General features: G+C 38.2%; 1 protein-coding gene across 4 annotated transcripts in view; it reads left to right on the top strand.

Moving 5' to 3' along the window:
- SPATS2L (spermatogenesis associated serine rich 2 like) overlaps nucleotides 1–19883 on the top strand; it is a 62734-nt gene that overhangs the window by 38263 nt on the left and 4588 nt on the right. For 2 of the 4 annotated variants that reach the window (XM_070732083.1, XM_070732084.1), the window contains 5 exons: nucleotides 2740–2848; nucleotides 3666–3715; nucleotides 4360–4597; nucleotides 5807–6007; nucleotides 9869–10004. In XM_070732083.1, the coding sequence (XP_070588184.1) occupies nucleotides 2740–2848; nucleotides 3666–3715; nucleotides 4360–4597; nucleotides 5807–6007; nucleotides 9869–10004 (734 nt within the window). Of the gene's footprint in view, nucleotides 1–2737; nucleotides 2853–3665; nucleotides 3716–4359; nucleotides 4598–5806; nucleotides 6008–9868; nucleotides 10005–19883 lie in introns of those variants that run through there. The other 2 variants (XM_070732085.1, XM_070732086.1) reach the window with 2 other exon arrangements.

The raw sequence follows: 19883 nt of genomic DNA, 5'->3' as shown, positions 1-19883 counted from the left end.
AGATAACAATTCCTTTTCCTGTCTGGAGCTCAACTCTGGTCATCTGGATAATATGAAAAGGAAATCCTAACTTGTATATGTGCTTGATTTTATCTATTTTACACACACACACACACACACACACACACACACACACAAATCTTTTAATGAGCTCAAAAGGATATACATTGTATCATTATTTAGTACTTGCAGCAACACTATCGGCGGTTGGGTATCTAATGAACTCCATGTTTGGGAATTTGAACCTGGGTTTTCTTGTCACATTCCAGAATTCCAAACACTACATTATATCAGTTGATAGAGTTTTTTGTGTCAGTAGCTAAGACTTTTTTGGACATGCAATTTTAATACCTAGTATGGTTTTATATAATTAGTATTAATCCTAAATTCAGCATCCTCCTATTTTTTATATTTATATTGTATCTTCGTAGAAGTCAAGCCCACTTCCTTTTAGGGCACGTCTTAACTTTGCAACCTAAAATTTCTTTCATTTTCCCCAGGATAGTTTTCCCTATTAATTAATTACCTGTCTTTTCTTCATCATGCTCTATTGCGTTTGGTTCTCCTTTGTGGTTAGATGCAGAAGATGACAGGATACATACACTCTTATAAAATGTTGACATAACAGAAAGTGTCCGCAGGTATAATTTTAAATGCAAATTAGACCCACTGAAATCCTCAATTTTATTTGTTAACAATTAATGCATGAGGTTCTTCATATTTAAGACTTATAAGGAACAAAAATGTTGCAGCCATTAAACAAAAATAAGAATTAAGAAAATTAAAAATGCCAAAATCAAGGCAAAACCAAAGCTACCATTCTTTTTTACATTTTATTTTGTTTGTTTATTCATTGGCAAAAGCCAACTTTTATTAAACTATCACACCTCTAACACAAATCAGTGACACTCTAAAAAAACATTTGGAGGGCTATTGATGGTTGTAAAGTGAGTCAAGCAAGTGTAGCTGGTGGGATATTTTTATTAGCAAGTTGGTTGATTGAGTGATTGATGAGTGATTGAGTGATTGAAATTGATAGATTGTTGTCCCCAAGTTTATCATCAATGTGTTGGAAATGCAGGAAGAAAAAGGGAACTTACTATCACTTATGGTAGATTGGTTTAAAGGCAAAAAAAAATTGGAACAAAATTAGATAAAAGAGATGGCAAAAGAAGATATAGATGCAAAACCTGAACTATTTTTATTGGGCATATTTGATAAAAAATATAAAAATGAATTATATTATCTGATTATATACACCATCACAGCAACTAGAATAATCTATGTGCAATTTTGGAAAAGTGAGGAAATACCAAAATATGAGGGTATAATTAGAAAAATATTGAAATGTGCTGAAATGAAAAAATTAACAAAGACAATGAAAGAAAAAGTAGAATTAGAATATTACTTTGGAATAAATTATATGAATGGCTGGAAGGAAGAAAGAATAAGTAAAGGATGTCAATAATTCAAATGATTGATAAGAAAGTTATAGATAAACTATTGTGGAAGAAGTAAGACTGTTTTATACAACCGTTATAGAATAAGGAAGAAAGGAAGAACAAGTAAATATAAAGTGTAAATATGTACATAAGGGATAACATAATTGTGGATATTAGCCAATGCGAGCTTATTACAAACATGGGGAAAATGTAGCCCTATATTAGTGTATCTGTTTTGATGTATTTGTGTTTTTCTATGTGGTGTTTTAATGTATCTAATAAATATTTTTTAAACAAGGAGATTGACGGATTGATTGATTATCTGCCACCAAAAGTCAGTGTTGACTCTTAGTGACCACATAGATCAGGGCTGTCAAATGCATCATCAAGGCTGTTATCATGTGACATATTGCAACTCCCCTTTGGTAAAACAGGGGTTGGGGTGGCCAATGTGTGATGCATCTAATCCATGGGCTGTGAGTTTGACATCCCTGACACTTATTGCCACTGCAACTGTGTCCTTCCATCTTGCCACTGGTCATGTTTCATTCCACTTTCCCCAACATCGGAGTCCTTTCTAGAAACCTAGCTCTTACACAATGTGTCCAAAGTATGGGGCAGAGATGTTTTTATCAATCATCCTCAGTTCTTTGCCCATCTTCAGTGGTATAGTCGCATTTGTGCAATGACTTGGGCCAAATAGAAAGCACATTTCTGAACATTTCCATCCTGCATATCATGTATTATCCTAGAAGAGGCAACCGTTTAGACCAGTTGAATAGCCAGATGAAAACAGACAACGGGGCTTCTGGGATATTTAGGGTTTTTTTGAAAATTTACAGCATGAAAATGCTATTCATCAAATTTAAAATGTCAAAATCCTATCCAGGCTGGCACAGCGTATATAAGAGGGCCCTTGTGTACCATTGTCTGAAAAGCTGGTCAAAATTTAACAAGCAACTGCAGGATGCAAATAAATGGAAATGTCAGGACTAATTTTCAGGTGGGAAGAGGAAAAAAATTGCTGCCAAGAAAGGGGGAAGCAGCTGTAGCTTAACTGTAGTGTGGGATTTATCAGACATAGCAAAAAAGGGGAGAACTAATTTTCACATGTTCTTTCAATTGTACCAATAGCATTGAGAAATTCTAATTATTTTATACAAATAGGCTATTGCAAGACTGAAAGATAGTTGCAAATTCCTAATACAAAAATACAACACAAAGTCATATTTTCATTTACATTTCTTTTGCATTCGTAGCTCTTGCTTCAAACTATATTTTTCTCTCTTACTTGCAGATCAATGCAGTCCGTTCAGTTGTTCCCAACAAAAGCAACAATGAGATAGTGCTGGTGCTACAGCAGTTTGATAACAATGTAAACAAGGCAGTACAAGCTTTTATGGATGGTCTGTATGCTTTTCGCATTTCACTGAGTCTTCAGAAACAAGCATTAATTGCGAAATGTTTCATACTTTTCATAGGTGAAATAAAGGTTGTGTGTCCTATTAATAGGCAATATTCAACATTTCTTAAAAGGAAACTATTTTTGTTTGGTCACTTGAGAAAGGATTTATAAACATCACTAATAAGCCCCATTTTGAAATTATCAGCAAATTTTCACCTTCTTAATAGTAATCTCCAGGATCCAAGAAAGAATACTTTGGGTGAGGGAAATAATTACATAAACTTGATTTGACTTTACGGCTGCTTTGCTGATAATTTAGAAGGGTTACTAAGACAGACCCACTGAGGGGAAATAATTTTAATAAGAAATGAATGAGATAGTACCAAACTCTGGCAGCCAAAGAAAGCAAACCTGTCTCTTAACTGTAGAGAAGCATTCTTGATGCATCTCAGAATTGCACTCTTAAAAATTTGGACACCTTCCAGAGTATTAACCTTGCTGTTGTGTTCGCAGTTACTATACACTTGCATTGTTTCAGGTATAACGAAATGTAACAATCAGCATGTAGCAAAAAGTAAACAAAATGAAAAAACCCCCACACTCATAGTAAGAACCCCTCAAATGAGGAAAAGTCAATTAATCACAAGTTTGAGATCTACATGACAAATAATCTACAAGTCTCAAATTTCATTTTGGGTCATATTGACCCGAGCAGAACAGCAAGATTAAAACCATCAGTAGCATTCTAAGATGGGAATCTTCTGAGCCACTATTATTGCTTATTGTATATTAATCATTCATTCTCTTCTCCTCTTAAGGTAGCGCACTTCAATTTTTAAAAGAATGGAATATGACTGGGAAAAAGAAGGTAATGTATTCCAAAATGGAGTTAACTATTTAAACTTGTATCTGCATAAATTTGAGATCCAGTTTGTTCAGTGGTTAAAGCACTACGGCAGTAGAAAGCAGGGAATCAGTGAGTACTAGGCCCACCTTAGCCATGAAAGCCACCTGGCTGACTTTGGGCCAATCAGTTTCTATCAGCACAACTTGCCACATTGGGTTGCTGATGCAGTGAAAACAGGAGGAGGAAGGTGTGTTGGAACTGTTCTCTTCCTTAAGTTATTTGTAAAAATAATAAAGGCAGGATAATGGTAAAGCTAATGGTTTCCCCTGTCCAGTGAGTTAGTGCTCATCTCTGTTTCTTAGCTGAGGAAGCTATATGCTTTTAAAAATAATTTTATTTAAACATCCAATGGTCAGTTGAAGCTGTTTGTAATTATTTTATCACCTTGTTTATTTATTTTATTATTTTGACTTGCGGGCTGCCCAACTCTTTGCGGACTCTTATACTTCCTATATGTATTTGAAGTAAATGAACCCCTGATAATAAAAATTACATTTAGTACATTGAATAGAATTTGCAGTTGAAAGAAAGAAATGTGGATAGGTTTGTTTTTCCTATTGCAGCATGATCTGTGTGGAGTAATATTGCTAACCTTATTTAATTAGAACAGCAAAAGAAAAAGAAGCAAATCAAAGCAACATCACCGAAACAAAGATACAAAGGGTAGAGAGGATGGAACAGAAAAGGTATCTCTGGAATCCCAAGAAGTAAATGAATGCCAGACGAATGGCTGTGCTAAAGATATTTTTCCTGGCAAATATGCCAGTGAAAAATCAAAAAATCCTCTTGAAGAAAAGAGCTGGGAATACAAGAACAGGAGAGAGGCAAGACCAGAAATAGCAGGTCAGTGTTTGTATGTGATCAGTTTAATTTCCACCATTGTCATTCAGCCAGGATTTAAGTACAGTAATACCTCGTCTTAAGAACTTAAGAAACCTCCAGAGGAGGTTTGTAAGGCGAAAAGTTCGTAAGACGAAACAATGTTTCACATAGGAAACAATGTAAAGTCAATTAATGCGTGCAAGGAACAACACCCCCCCCCCCCCCCCGCAAAATGGCACTCTGCTGGGCGCCGCTGCCCGGATGTCACCTTTTGAAACAGCCGGCGGGCTTCTCGGCGGCGTCCTGAACCCGAACGCCGAACCTGAACTTTTGCCAAAGTTCCGGGTTCGGCGTTCAGGAGAACGCCGAGAAGCCCCCCAGCTGTTTCAAAAGGCGACAGCCAGGCAGCAGGGCTTCTCGGCGGCCACCCAAACCTGAACTTTTGCCGAACTTCCGGGTTCGGCGTTCGGGCAGTGGGTTCTTCATAAGGTGGAAAAAGTTCGGAAAAAGAGGCAAAAAATTTCCGAACCCCGGGTTCGTATCTCGGAAAGTTTGTATGACGAGGGGTTCGTATCATGAGGCACCACGGTACTTTAATATATGTTTTTAGTTTTAGCTTGCATATTGATTTGAAAATGTGAAGGGACATTCAGATGTGGGTTAAACCATTTTCTGCCATATATTATCTTATATAATTAGTTTCACAGCTTTTACTTCCTCCTTCTTTTAGTCTCCTTTCCTAACTGTTCTTTACAGTATTTCATAATGCAGAGCACCTGCCTGATCTCAGCATGGTACAATGTGTCCTTTTCTCCACATAATAGGCCACTACTGCTGTTCTATCCTCTGGTACTATTTTCATTGCCTCCCTCTTTACTTTAGGTATTTTTGTCATTTGTCCTAATCAGCAAAGTAGTTGGAATATAATATTGTTTGCTGGAATTAAAATGTTTTAATTAAGCTTTTATTGAGAAAGTATGCCTTTTTTGTCTCATTACACAACTTGATTGATTGTACTTGAGGTATAACAATCTCTTTTCAGGGTATCTGAAAAAGACAGTTCTGCAAATACATCGTATTGAAATAATTCTTCGTTATTTCAATATTTCTTTCTGTTTATTGTCCAAGATTAATATTATTTATTGTCTTTATTTATTGCCCATCTTGTCACAAGACTATTTCCGGTCTTGTTTGCATTTCATTCTATTTTTTGTTTATGTGTTTTTCTAGACAAAAAAGAAGAATCCTCAAAAGTGTCTATAGAGCCAGAACAAAATAGTACAGAGCTTCCTGATCCTTTCCAGTCTTCACCACCACTTCAGTGCAAAGTTGGTAGAACAAAATCAAAAGTACCTGCTACCACCATTAAATCACAGCAGGTCCCTGGATCTCATCTTCAAATGAAAGCAGAAGATTCAGCTCCAAAAAGAGGTAATACAGATTATGATTCAGTTTGACTAGATAACGATTCATTACTGTTCCCAGCCGCACGAATCCCAGCGACCGATCAGGTCCCACAGAGTGGGCCTTCTCCGGGTCCCGTCAACTAAACAATGTCGGTTGGCGGGCCCCAGGGGAAGAGCCTTCTCTGTGGCGGCACCGGCCCTCTGGAACCAACTCCCCCCGGAGATTAGAACTGCCCCTACTCTTCCTGCCTTCCGTAAACTCCTTAAAACCCACCTTTGCCATCAGGCATGGGGGAACTGAAACATCTTCCCCTGGGCATGTTTAATTTATATATGGTATGCTTGTGTGTATGTCTGTTAGTATATGGGGTCTTTTAAATCTTTTAATTTTAAATTTGTTAGATTATTTATGATTTGTTTCCACGTGTTGTGAGCCGCCCCGAGTCTTCGGAGAGGGGCGGCATACAAATCTAAGTAATAAATAAATAAAATCTAAGTAATAAATAATAGAGCCAGGGTGGCACAGTGGGTAGAGTGCTGTACTGCAGGCCACTGAAACTGACTGTAGATCTGTAGGTCAGCAGTTCAAATCTCATCACCTTCCGAGGTGGGTAAAATGAGGACCTGAATTGTGGGGACAATATGCTGGCTCTGTTAAAAAGTGCTATTGCTAACATGTTGTAAGCCGCCTTGAGTCTAAGGAAAAGGGCAGCATTAAAAAAAAATCAAATAAATAAATAAAATATTATTGTAAATGCAACATCACTATTAATTTCAGAAGTGAATGTTTTGCCTATCCTATAACAGTAAATGTATTTCTTATCTTACCAACAAACATCTTTGGGAGCATCTGACTTGTCACAAAATCACTGTCAGTCCGAAGCCATTTTATTTGAGATCTTTGACCTGCCACACTTTATACTATTCTACTATGCATTTTCTATTGTGAGAAAATGCGAGGTGGGATAGTACGAGGTTGTTAGTATGTAGCCATAACAAATTCTTTCTAGAAAGCCAAGGTCACCTTTGTCTCTGCACCTCTGTACCTGTATGTACTCTGCCAGCATGGCAAATGAAGATTGGAATTATGATGGATTTGTGCATGTGGGGACAAGGACTTGACCTTTCAACTGGGTGGTTAAACCTGGAGGACTTCAGATTCGGGTTTCACCCAGATGTACCAAAATGGCTTTGAGAATAAATTGGAACTTGACTTGGAATACATTGACTTGGATTCTGATCTAATTTTGAATGCTATTTGGAACCCTGACATTTGCCTTATTAGTTTATTATATATTATAATATAATTATTATGATTGAAGATGAATAGACATGTCCCAGGATAATGTTGCAGGATCCAATCTGGGTCAGTGATCGGGACCAGAAGTTTAGTCTTCGGAGCTTTCAGATTTGTGCTGGAGCCCATCCTCAGGGAACTTCCCTCTAACAGAGTCTGTGTTTTGGCTATTCTCTGTGTTGTGTTTATATGGTGCCTGTTGTGTGTAGCTTTTTAGATGTTGAGTGAAATGTTGATGATTAGCTATTAAGTTGTGGGCTGATGTTTCCTTCTGCTGCTAAGCCCTCACCCCCTAAGTACTTGTACAATATTTGTACACACAGAATAGCCCAAAGCACACACTCTGCTAGAAAGAAGTTCCCTGAGGATGTGTTCCAGCATGAGTCCGAAAGCTCAGAAGACTAAACCTCTGATCCCGCTGACTGACCCAGATTAGATCCTGTATAATTATTATAATGAGACTCCTCCTGCGGCTTCTGTCTTTTGTACCACTTTCTACCAGCTGAAGTTAGATCAGGATGATACATTTGTAGCCTCTTTGTCCTTAACCTCCAGAATTTTCTGGTCTCTCTCAACAACACAGAAGTTTATAAGAATAACCTGAATGAGGTTAATGCTAAATTAAGTTAATGACGGATAAGGGCAAAGAGGAAAAACAGATGGAAAACCCCCAGGGATTAAATGCAGGCAAACATGCATGAGAGGAGAGCCATTAATTGCTGGAGTTAACTAGATGAAACCCTGGGATGATGTAAGGGTGGTGAATTTGCATTATGTAAAATAAATACAGTGGTACCCCTACTTAAGAACTTAATTTGTTCTGTGACCAGGTTCTTAAGTAGAAATGTTCTTAAAAAGAAGCCATTTTTCCCATAGGAATCAATGTAAAAGCAAATAATGTATGCAAACCCATTAGGAAAGAAATAAAAGCTCAGAATTTGGGTGGGAAGAGGAGGAAGGAGGAGGAGAGTCGCTGCCAAAGGAAGAAGGTGAGGTGAAGGGAATCAAAAAAATCCAAAACTTTAAGCCTTAAAAAAAAAGAGGGACTCTGAGGCCGCGAGGAGGAGCACATGCCTCCAATACACCTGGCACGAGGCTGCCTCCCATACACTGGCTGCTACCTGCTGCCTTTTCCTTCCCATGCTGAAAGGCTCCCCTCTCCTCTCGCTCGCTTGCTTTGTAGCCGGCACCTTTCCTTCGCTGTAGTGACTCCTCGGCTGCCCAGAGCGAAGGGAGCGTTTCTTTTCTCTGGGAGCTGGCAGAGGTTTATTCCCTCTCCAAGCGCCCAGAGAAAGGAAAATGCTTTGTTCGCTCTGGACTGCCAAAGCCTCCTTAAGCGCCACCAAAAGGCTCCTCTGGAAGCCCAAAATAGCCCGAGGTGGCCAGGATTAAAGGGGGAATGGCAGGAAACTGGCAAGGCCTTTGTGTCGCTCTCAAATTTCCTGGGAAAGTTTTCCGGGCTCGGGTTCTTAAGTAGAAAATGGTTTTTAAGAAGAGGCAAAAAAAAATTGAACACCCGGTTCTTATCTAGAAAAGTTCTTAAGCAGAGGCGTTCTTAAGTAGAGGTACCATTATATTGGAATAATCAGCATGATTTCAAGTTACAAATAAGATATTACAAAATAGGAAATAATCTAATCTTTTTTAACCAGAAGCAAGTAATTTTACTTCTGAAGGATCAACATCCAATTGCAAAGGGCAAACATGCTATAATACTTCTTTTTGTGTCAAAATTGAAATGTTATGGTTTGTAATAGTAGCGCTGCATTAAATAATCATTTTTTAAAAACTAAGATAGTGAAAAATCAATGTACTAGTGGACAGTAGTTACTTTCTAATATATTTTAAAAAGTCAATTTGTTCACACAGAACATTCTTTGTGGATTTTTCTTTATAACTGTAATATAAATTTGCAAGATAATTTAGAGATACAATGTGCATAGCAATAGTGGGTTTCACTTACCTTTGCTAACGGTTTGTAACTTTGAATGCGCACGTGCACCCACTTTACATGCACGTGTCCCTTCCGTGCATGCGCAGATCGTCTGTGATTACATCCAGGTGGGTGGGCAGACTCTCCTGCCACTACCAGTTTGCCAAACGGGTGAACAGGTAGTAACCCACCACTGTTGTATTGTGTTTAAAGATTTTTTTAAATCTACTTTTTATAGATTCTTTTTTCTATTTTTTCCAAATATTTTCTAAAAATGTTGTATTTATAAAACATAACCTCTATAATTAAAAAAGAATTTTTTAATACACAGGATCTATAATGAACATTATATAACTATTTGCAAGTTTGCTTCATGGATACCTGATCTTTTTTAAATCAAGGTTGTTAGTGAAATAGCAATTGATGAGGCAATGTGTTCTAGTGATTGAAGTGTTGAATGAAGAACAGGGAGGTCATTATCAACATGAAAGTTCTCTGGGTGATTTTGATTCAAACTTCCTTTCTCAGTCCAATCACAAGGTTCTTGATGTAGAAGTAAAATTGGATTTGCAAGGTGCCCTGCCTCAAGCTCCTGGAAAAAAACCCCTGGAATATAAATGTAGCATACTAAGGATGATGGCTGTTTCTTCTTATAGGTCTAAATATTGAGAAATCTGTTAAAGATCTTCAGCGCTGCACTGTTTCACTGACTCGATACCGCATGATGGTGAAAGAGGAGGTGGATAATTCGATAAAGAAAATTAAAGCTGCTTTTTCTGAATTACATAACTGGTAAGTAGAATGGTTTAATTGTTTTACAAAAGATATCATTTTTACTTACTCTATAAGGAAAACTTATTTTGCTACTATAAGGAAGACTTTTTTTGCTGCTTCAATTGACCCCTTAATTTGATATTCCTGCACCTTCATTCTAAGTGGGAATGGTCTACATTTAAGACCATGGAACAGCTGCTATTTAATCTGGTGTTTTCCAGTTTTTTCTTTATGTGGACCACTTCATCACCAGCTTCAGATTGGTGGACTATCACAAAAATCAGAATACGAATGAAATTTACTATGCAAATCTTGAGCATTGTGCCAATAAAATTCAGTTGATGTAATAATGGAGTAGTGCTATATTCCAAACCATCACAAAAATACATAATGTAACAACTATCCTTTATTCTTAGCGGAATAAAAGGCATGCTCATTTCCTATTGTTCTGGTTTCTGGTAGAACTTTAGCTATTACAAATAACTCTTACTAAATGCAGTATTTCATAAACAAAGAAACTCCATCTTTATTTCTCTTCCCTTCCGTATTCAAAATACAGTTCATACTAGCACATTCCTCTTCCTCCCGTTATCTTTCTTAATTGCATTCCTCATACATTCCTCCCAGCCTTCTCCGTTTAACAAGATTTATGTACTCACAGCATGATTCAAAAACAGCAGAAATGACTGTAAAATAATACAGCATACATTTGCTTGCTTGGGAGCTGAACGAAATACCTTTCATTTTAGCCCTACAACATTGAAACTCCACCCTTCTTCCCCACTGACCCCCTGACGTACCAAATACATCACTCCAGTATTTAACCCATTCCTCCCCTTAATATCTTCTTCCAAACACCTGTTCCTTATGTTTTTGGACCCTTCTGAATTTAGGATTGATCCAGCGAACGTCTGATTGTTCCTCGCTAGATTCTTGACTGATAGCAACATCCTGTGGCTGGCCTCCCAGCTGTTCTACTACCTGTAACCCCGGGCCCACCACTAATTCATAAACACTATCTGTATCAGAGTCCTCAATTTCTTCATCATCCTCCAACTGACCAGGAGTATGTACAACACCTAGCAGGGCAGCATTTCTATTCATCACTTATTCACAGAGTTTCTAATCACTTTTCTAGATCTGCAACCATACATATATTTGCATCAAGAACCCAAATAATTCTTGTTCTTTATTAGGTATATTCTGCTGAAAAGATGTAACATTTATATTTTTGAAGGCAAATTACTTGGGTCACACACACACACACCGCTGATAATAAAAGAAAGATAAGAGTTTCCATTGCCAACTATTATGCATTAAATTAACATACTTCTCTAAGGGTTCCCTAATGGCTTTTCCTACAGCCCCAAAATGCCCTGACCATGTCTCGTTTTGCAGTTATAATTCCATTTTTTTCCTTTATCTTGTCCACAACATTTGAGTGGAGTAAGTTATCCTTAGTTCTGTTAATTAAGTATTTAAGGAACATTTTCCACTTTATTCCAATATCATCCAGCCTTAAGACTATAAAATGTGTTATATTTTTATCCTTATGTTATTGCAAATATGGAGCAATGATGGCAGCAAAACCTCTTTATAATATTTATAAAAGTTAACTCTATTGCTATGTGGTCCAGAGTCTTCATTTATTTTCATATTTTTTAAAACTTTCTCTAGTTTTTCAAAATGTTATTCTTCCTAGCTTCCATCTCAAGTAGTGTAGTTGGATTATTACTTTCCACTTATTTTAACAGAGCCTGATTCTTTATTATGTCTGATTATATTTAACACGTTATCCAATTACAACTGCTTTAAACACCTTGTATTGAATAAAATCAAGTTTACAAGATTTTTAAAAAATTTCTAAACTTTATTGACATACTAAGAATTCAAATTCTATCTACAAGTATTTCACATTCTGTAAGAAGTGCAATATGTGAGTACATAATAATGGCATATGAGGTGCCCTTGGGAGATAAGTGAGGGCAGCAGTAATTAGCAAATAATTTGGAAGTAAGTGCCTGTTTTGGGGAGGGGGGGGGAAGAGATAAATTGTGCTCACATAACTATGGGGCATATGGTCTATAAATGTCGGCCAATTGCTAAGTGTCCAAAATACAATAATGTGATGCAGGAGAAGGGGCCATTGAAAATTCAAATCCAAGTCGTAAGTACCTTTGGGGAATGTGCTGAAACTTTGAACATTCACTTAAGCATTATGCGAGGACTACCTGTATCCATTTTTCACACATCTCTGCAGCTACTCCAGCTCTCCTTGCCATAAATCACAGTAGTCGAGAAAGTCTCCAACCAGGAGAAGCGCGGTGAGCCACTAAGTGGGGCCTGTCTCATGCACAGAAAGCATTTCCCATCAGCTAAAAGCCAGTTTTGGATCACCTGATCCCAGTTAGCAAAATGGACCAAAATAAGCATTTTCAGATATCTCTACCTGAAAGGAAAGAGCAACCAAGACAAATATTGGCCTTGACAAAGAATTTCAGCTATCAGCATCACAATGGAAATTTGGAAGTTACGCCTTGAAATAAAACAATAATTTAAAGGGCTTAATTCCAAAGCAAATATGGGATCCTGGTAACAACATTTTTTATCTTGCAGAAAGAATTTATGTAAATACCTTAATGTTAAATTGTGATGTTCTACAATGGATTATTCAAATCTCATTAACCTATATTAAACATGGGAAGAAATTAGTGCTCTGTAGCTAAATGTAGAATCAAGTGCCACCCAATCAAAGGTACAATGTTCAGTTGCCATGTAATCTACCATGGAATATAAGACATACCTTTTTGGACTATAAGACATACATTTTTACCCCCCAAAAGAGGGTGAAAACATGGGTGCATCTTGTACACCGAATGTAGCCCCACCCAGCCAACCCCACCCTTTGGTCTCTGCCTCCCAGCAGTTTACCTCCTTGCAGAAAATGCAGGGCCTGATTAGCAGAAGCAAGTGATTATCAGCCTCCTGACCCACAGCTGATTCAGGACCTGCAGGCAGGCCATGTGCTAGAACCGAAAGTGAAACTAGCTGGAAGGAGGCAAATTGCTGGGAGGTGGACTGCTGAATCTGGATGCATGGAGGTCAGTCAATAAATGTCTATAGAATGTTCAAATTATTAGACTTATTTTTTAAAGACTGCTTTATTATTGTCCTAGACAACTTAACCAAATGAAGCAACTTTTTAAAATAATCCTTGATCTGAATAATCCCAGTGATATTGTATCTTCTTTTAAATAGCAGAGAATACTTCCAGAAAGCCACATCAATTTTAAAGATCTATAAAAGTATAGATATGTGAAATATAACAATGTCCTGTTTTAGTATTAAGAAAAAAGGCAGCTGAGTTAAACCTTGACTTTGGCATGTCTATTTAAATAATTGGGAGGAGTTAGTGTGACTACATTTAAGAAAACTTTCTGGTACTAATATACTGCCATAATGTACATTTCTCTTATTTGTTATTTCTATGGATAACACACATGCACAGAAATACACAGCAAACAGTGTATACTATCTATTATTGGGAGACAAATTGCTGGGAGGCAGAGGCCTTTTTTCCTTGTTTTCCTCCCCCAAAACTAAGGTGTGTCTTATACACCAGTGTGTCTTATACTTAGAAAAATATGGTACTTACTTTTGCCCTCTAAAAAAAACTATGTCTATTAGAAATGTCCATGCCTTTCTGTGAATTTTAAGTTATAAAGACAAAGTCTTTAAATGTTTAAATGTTTCTTAAAAGGATGTGTCCTGGAGGAGAAGGTTACCAGCCCACTGATGCTAATGCAATAATTGTGTGAGTGATCTTGGTACAATATCATTTTATTTAATATACAGAGAGTGCCATCTACAGGGAGACGATGGCAGTTGTGTAAGTTGTTTCTTAAGTGGCGTATTTAAGTCAATTCCATCCATAAAACAAAATGTTCCAAAAAGCAAAGGGTAATTTAATGAAACATAATCAATGCCCCAAAGCACAAAGCATTTTACAAACTGAAACTGCAACAGTGGAAGAAGAAAGATTTTGCCAAAGCCCAGAGGATTCTGGGATGTGTTTGATCCTCTTGAGTTATAGCACAGAAAAAGATGCATCAGTGTGGCATTTTCTTGAGTATTTAGCAATACAGTAATAGGAAAATTTGACTGTGTGTATAACCTGGCAAGTTACAGTGAGCTCATATATAATGTTTCCTTTTAATTTATAGATTAGGTGGGGAATTGTACAGCAGCAAAATATGTCATGTACAGTAGATCAATAGATGTCCAATGTGTTACTACTTTCCATATTAGAATACATTTTTTATAATAAAGAATAACAGTTGGGAGGGACTAATTTTGAAGTTTCTAAAATCCCATTTAGCAGGTTAAATGAACCAAGAGAACATCATCAGGGGACTTCCAGGGTGGCGCTTTGTCGGAGTGGAGCAAAGACAGCGGCTGCGATCTTTGCCCAACTTTCTGAGCATTGGATCGCCGGTTTAGGCAAACGATTATTCTGGAGGAGATTGTTAATATAAAGGGGATAATCTGCTGCAAATGAGGAAAGGTGCTTTTTCCCTTTGCAGCAGGTGGAACACCTGAAGTTCAAACTCAGAAGAGATCAACATGACGTGTGGATCCAAAGACATGGCGGTCTAACTTCAAAAGAGGAAGCATTAAGATCAATCGGTAAACTACTCTGTTGGACTTTAAGATTTAGAGAGCGAACCTCTAAATATTCTCCTGAAAAGACAGATTTGATTTAATCATAGGAAGGCTCAGAGATTGACTGGGTGGCTTTAAGAACAGAAAACATAAAAGAGATCCAAAGCGCTAAGAAAAAAAAATGAAGTCGATCTCGAACTTTGAAAGAACTATAAAACATAGACTACTGTCCTTTAGGAAAACCTCCGGTAACATATCCTAAATATGTTTGGAGTTTAAAGCAGACCTTTTCTTGTTCATAAGATAAGCTGTAGACGCAGGGAAGAGCAGAGAGTGAGGAGAAGATGAGAGGAGGGAGTGAGCGGACAAACGTGACTACGCAGACCTGCAAAATGACATCTTGGAGAGATCAAGAGAGAGTGGAGCCAAAAAGGAGAAGGGAATCGGAATATCTGGGACCAGAATGTTTGGAGAATGGAATTGGAGATAACCTAGAGTTTTCTTTTAAAGTGGAGATCTGGATGTGTGAAAGAGAGGGAGAGCGGAGAGAGCGCGGAGAAAAGGGAGCGAGAACAGAAGAGAATATTGGGCACAGATAGAGGATCTATCTGTCAAGAGAAGGATTGAAACGGCAAGACATAGACCGGCTTTGAGGTGAACTTTGTGATTGGAGGGGGGATAAGAGCCACATTGGATATTTGAATGTTTGGTTGGACCTTGTTGGATTTATACTTGGACTCTTCTTTTTGCCTTCTTCCTGGACTTCTTACCTATCTGGACATTAATTCCTTTTCAGGACTTTGACATTTGAACTCTTCACTGAACTTTGTTAGATTTGTATTTTGACTTCTTCCCTTTCCTGGACTTTTATTCTGAAAATACTAAGTATTGAAAGTGATAACGACACAGAAATAGACTTTGGCAAGTGATCTGATTTAATTGCTGGTAAATTCCTGGTGTTCTTATACTCTTTTTTCTCTTTTTCTCCCTTTCTTGTTCTCTTTTTTTCTATTTAATACATTTGAATTCCACACAATTTAAATATAATTTTAAATCTATTTAGAAATCATACATAGAAATTAATCCTTATAAAACTATAGCTTTCCACGATATATGAATTGATATTTGATAAGTGATTGATTATATGGGACAAATTAATTAATTTAAGAGATACCATATAGAGTGCTATAGTCGTTGCTTAGAGATTTGATATTTGATATTTAATAATATTCAACAATATTTTGATATTTAACAATACACAATAATAAGTATTTAGTTATTGACAAAGCAAGCAAATTGATTTGTGAAATTTGATGGCAAATTTAAAGTGGAGGTGATAAACAGACAGTTTGAGAAAGGAGAGGAGGTGTGTTTGAAGGAGTGTAGAAGAGCCTGGAGTAATTTTTTCATTAAATCACAAATGTCTTCAAATACAGTTACAAAGAGAATTTTAAAAAATTGCGTCAGGGACAGCCTCTCCATCACCAGGTGGACAAAAACAAAGCACAGAGATGACAGCAATTGGAAAAGGACAGATAATTCCTTCCTTACAATCAATGCAAGCCTCATTAGACAAAATAACAGAGTTCATGATCAAATCACAGGAAGCCAAAACACCAGAAATAATGGAAAAGCATCATGAAGAAATGAAAGGAAATTTTGAGGAATTAAAAGGAGAGATCAAAAGATTAGAAAAGAAAATAGACGATGCCCAAGAAACAGTAAACAGTAAATAAACATGAACATAAAATTAAAGAAATAGAAGAAAAAACAGAGAAGGTCGAGAAGAGACAAGGAACAACAAAAGACTGAAAGAGGTGAACAGAGAGCTAGAGGGCGCTATAGCCCAATTAGAGCTCAAAAAAGCATCCCATTATTTAAGATTCCAGAACGTGACCGAAGAAAAAGGAGAAAATATTTTGGATTTAATGACAGGATTTATTGCAGAAATTCTAGAATTGGAAAAAGAAGTTAGAAACAATATAGATGAAGAAAACATTGATTATCAAGAGAGGTGCACATCAAATTTACAAGAAAATCAATAAGAGATGAGGTGTACAAGGTCAAAAGAAAAGGAAGAATATCATACAAAGGAAAAGAAGTTATAACTTTGAAGCAAGTCCCAAGAAGAATCAGGGAGAAAAGAGATTTTTCAATACCTAACAAAAAAAGCTTTTGAGAAGAGCTATACCATTTAGATGGTTAACACCTGAAGGATTACTAGTGACATGGAAGGAAAAAAATATTAAAATAGACATTATAGAAAAGGCGAATGAATTAATAGATCAACAATTGGAAATAGAAGGTGAAAGCAGTATTGAAATATACCAAGATGAGGAAGGAAGGATTTTAGGGGTTGAGATACAGGTAGATCAACAGAAGATACTACTTGTAAATATATATGCCCCAAATAACAAACAAAAGAAATATTGTAAAAAGCTACATGAAATTATGATTAAATTAGGAAAAGAAAAAATATGCATAATTGGAGACTTAAATGCTGTTTCAGATATAAAATTAGGCTATCAAACAATAAAAAGAGAAAGAAAGAAAGAAAGATCTTGCCACCTAACTTTTTTGATTTGGTAAGGGAATTGCATTCAGGGGGAAAACAATACACACACTATTCAGTGCCACAATGCTCCTGGGCAAGATTAGATATGTTATGGACAGACATAAAGACACTAAATAACATAAAAGAGATAGAAATAAAACCTAATATATGGGATATATAAAAACAACACAGGAAGAATAGAAGAAATAATATTTAATTACTATAGAGAGTTGTACAAAAAAGAGGAAATTAAAACAGAAGATATTCAAAAATATCTACAACAAACAGAAAATATAAGGAGGGGCAGAGGAGGAGAAAGGGGCCGACCACTCTTTTCGCTCTTCTGCTAAGGGATTGGGTGGGGGGGGGTCGGGAAAATGCGGGCAGGCAGTGGCCATTGGCCCGTTGCCCCGAGCCGGTCTTGCCCTGTTCTGGCATAGAACCAACAGTTCAGACTGGGCCATCCGGGAACTGGGCAACACAGCTTCCACAAGGCGGGAGCTTCGGAGAAAGGGCGCCCGCGTCTCCTACTTGCCTGCTTCTCCCATGGCAGTCGCCGCCTTGAGCCACCTGCTGGGCGCCATGGGCAGGCAGCAGCTCTGGAGGCACAGCTGCCTAAGGACTCCATGGGCACCGCTCTTTTTTGGCCACCGCAGCAGAAGCGACCGCAGGGGGGGTGAGGTGAATCACGCGCTCTCTCCCTGAAGGGAAACTACTGGCAGCTTTCACTTAAAGTCGTTCACAAGAAAGAAAAAAGGAGACAATGAGGCCTCCTCGCATTTTCGCAAATCCTGGTGCATCAACCAGGCTACCTAGGACGCTTCTAGTTGCCAGCAGAGCAGAGACAGACACCTTCTGCTCATTTCTCCAGCGGACAATCCCTCCGTCCGCTTGCTCCCGAGTAAAGGTCCTTGGCTCTTTTTCTCTCCCTCCCCATCCCAAATGGCAGCCCTCCCATGACGGCAGCGGTAGCATTCGGTGGGCTACCCGGTTTTTTTACCCAGATTGTACAGGGACAGGACTGGAGAGGAGAGGAGTCATGGGAGGCTGTGGTTTGAGTTGGGGCCCTTTCAGGTTTCTGAATTGGACTGTTGAATCATTGTCCTTATCCTTAAAAGCCAGATAGCCTGTCCAGGTCTGGCTGGACCACCCAAACATTTAAAAGAGAAGTGATTTGAAATGCCAGGGCAGGAGGAGGGCTGCCGTTTGGGATGAGGAGGGAGAGAGAAAAAGACAAGGACCTTTACTCGGGAGCAAGCAGACAGAGGGAGGAAGCCTTGGTGAAGCTAAAGGGTTTTGCTGAGTCCTTGGAAAGGAAGAACCCGTCTGCAAACTCGCCTTGCCTGTTTCCTGGCCAGTAAAAATGCCGGGTAGCCTGCTGAATGTCACCGCCACACAGGGGGGAGGAGAGAAAGGGAGGAGGCTCCCTCCCTCTCTCGCCTCGGCTCTCTTTTCCGCTCTTGGCCATGCAGTTAGGAAGAATTTGGAGAATTGGGTTTGGGGGACAGCACCATGGTCCGGGCTGCCAGCGTTCATTCTGTCTCTTCCTTCTTCTCCTTGCCCACTCATGCGCGCCCTCACCCCCAGCAACTACACTCGCCGATCAAGAAGCCTTTTCAATTTTTTGGGCCTGTTGTTTGTTCCGTTGGGAGCGGGATCAATAGGACAAGGAGGAGGAGGACACTCTCCTCTTGCTTCCACTTTTCCTTCCACCGCTCCTTCCAATTAAGGCAGTTCTCGAGCCTGCGGGGGGAGTGGGGAGCTAAAGCAAACAGCTTTGGGTGCCTTAAAGGGACTCCCCCAGAGAAAGCAAGTGCCAGGCATGGAGTGAGAGCCCGGGAGCCTTGTCTGAAGCCAAAGCACCAGTCCTTGCCATGGGCGGAATTCCCCCCTGCCTGTCGCCACCACTAAAAACACTTTCAAGGAGGATGGAAGTCCCGCTGGCTGACAAACCGCCAGGCAGCTTCCCACGAGTGTCAATCCACCATGAGGTTCCCCCCGGGCAGCCTGCGCTGTCTTCCCCCCCCCCCCTCTCCACCCGCCCTTGAACAAGATCCGAATGCCGGCAGTAATGAGGCAAAAGGGGTGAGTTAATCGCTTTTACATTGATTCCTATGGGAAACATTGTTTCATTTTAGGAACTTTTCAACTTACAAACCTCGTCACGGAACGAATTAAGTTCGTAAGATGAGATATCACTGTATAAGGAATGAATAATAATAATCACGTGTTTGTATGTTGATTGCATTGCATATATAGTAGATATTGAAATATTGATATTAATAATGAAATAGATTGAAAGTTAAGATCTGCAAAAGGAATACAGTTTAACTGATTTTAATATAGCAACAGTATAGTTTACCATGAAAAGAAAAGATCTAGAAGTTGTTGTTTTTTCATTTTTTTTCTTTTTCCCTTTTTTATTTTTTTGCATGTTTGTATGTATTTATGTTATGTTATGTGCGTACAAGTCTGAATCAATGTCTTTAATGTAATTTTAATATTTATATTCAATAAAAATCATTTTTAAAAAAAAAAGAACCAAGAGAACATCAGCAGAGAAGATGAAGCCATGTTCTGTTGGTAGAAAATATACTATTCAACATTAATTTTTTTAAAAAATGAATTACATTGTGGCATCATAAGTGTAGCTATAATAGAATCTCATGAACATTATGCAA

Source organism: Erythrolamprus reginae, chromosome 1, assembly GCF_031021105.1.
Source record: "Erythrolamprus reginae isolate rEryReg1 chromosome 1, rEryReg1.hap1, whole genome shotgun sequence".
Taxonomy (NCBI): Eukaryota; Metazoa; Chordata; class Lepidosauria; order Squamata; family Dipsadidae; genus Erythrolamprus; species Erythrolamprus reginae.
The sequence above is the reverse complement of the archived record's forward strand: the minus strand, read 5'-3'. Positions and strand labels throughout refer to the sequence as shown.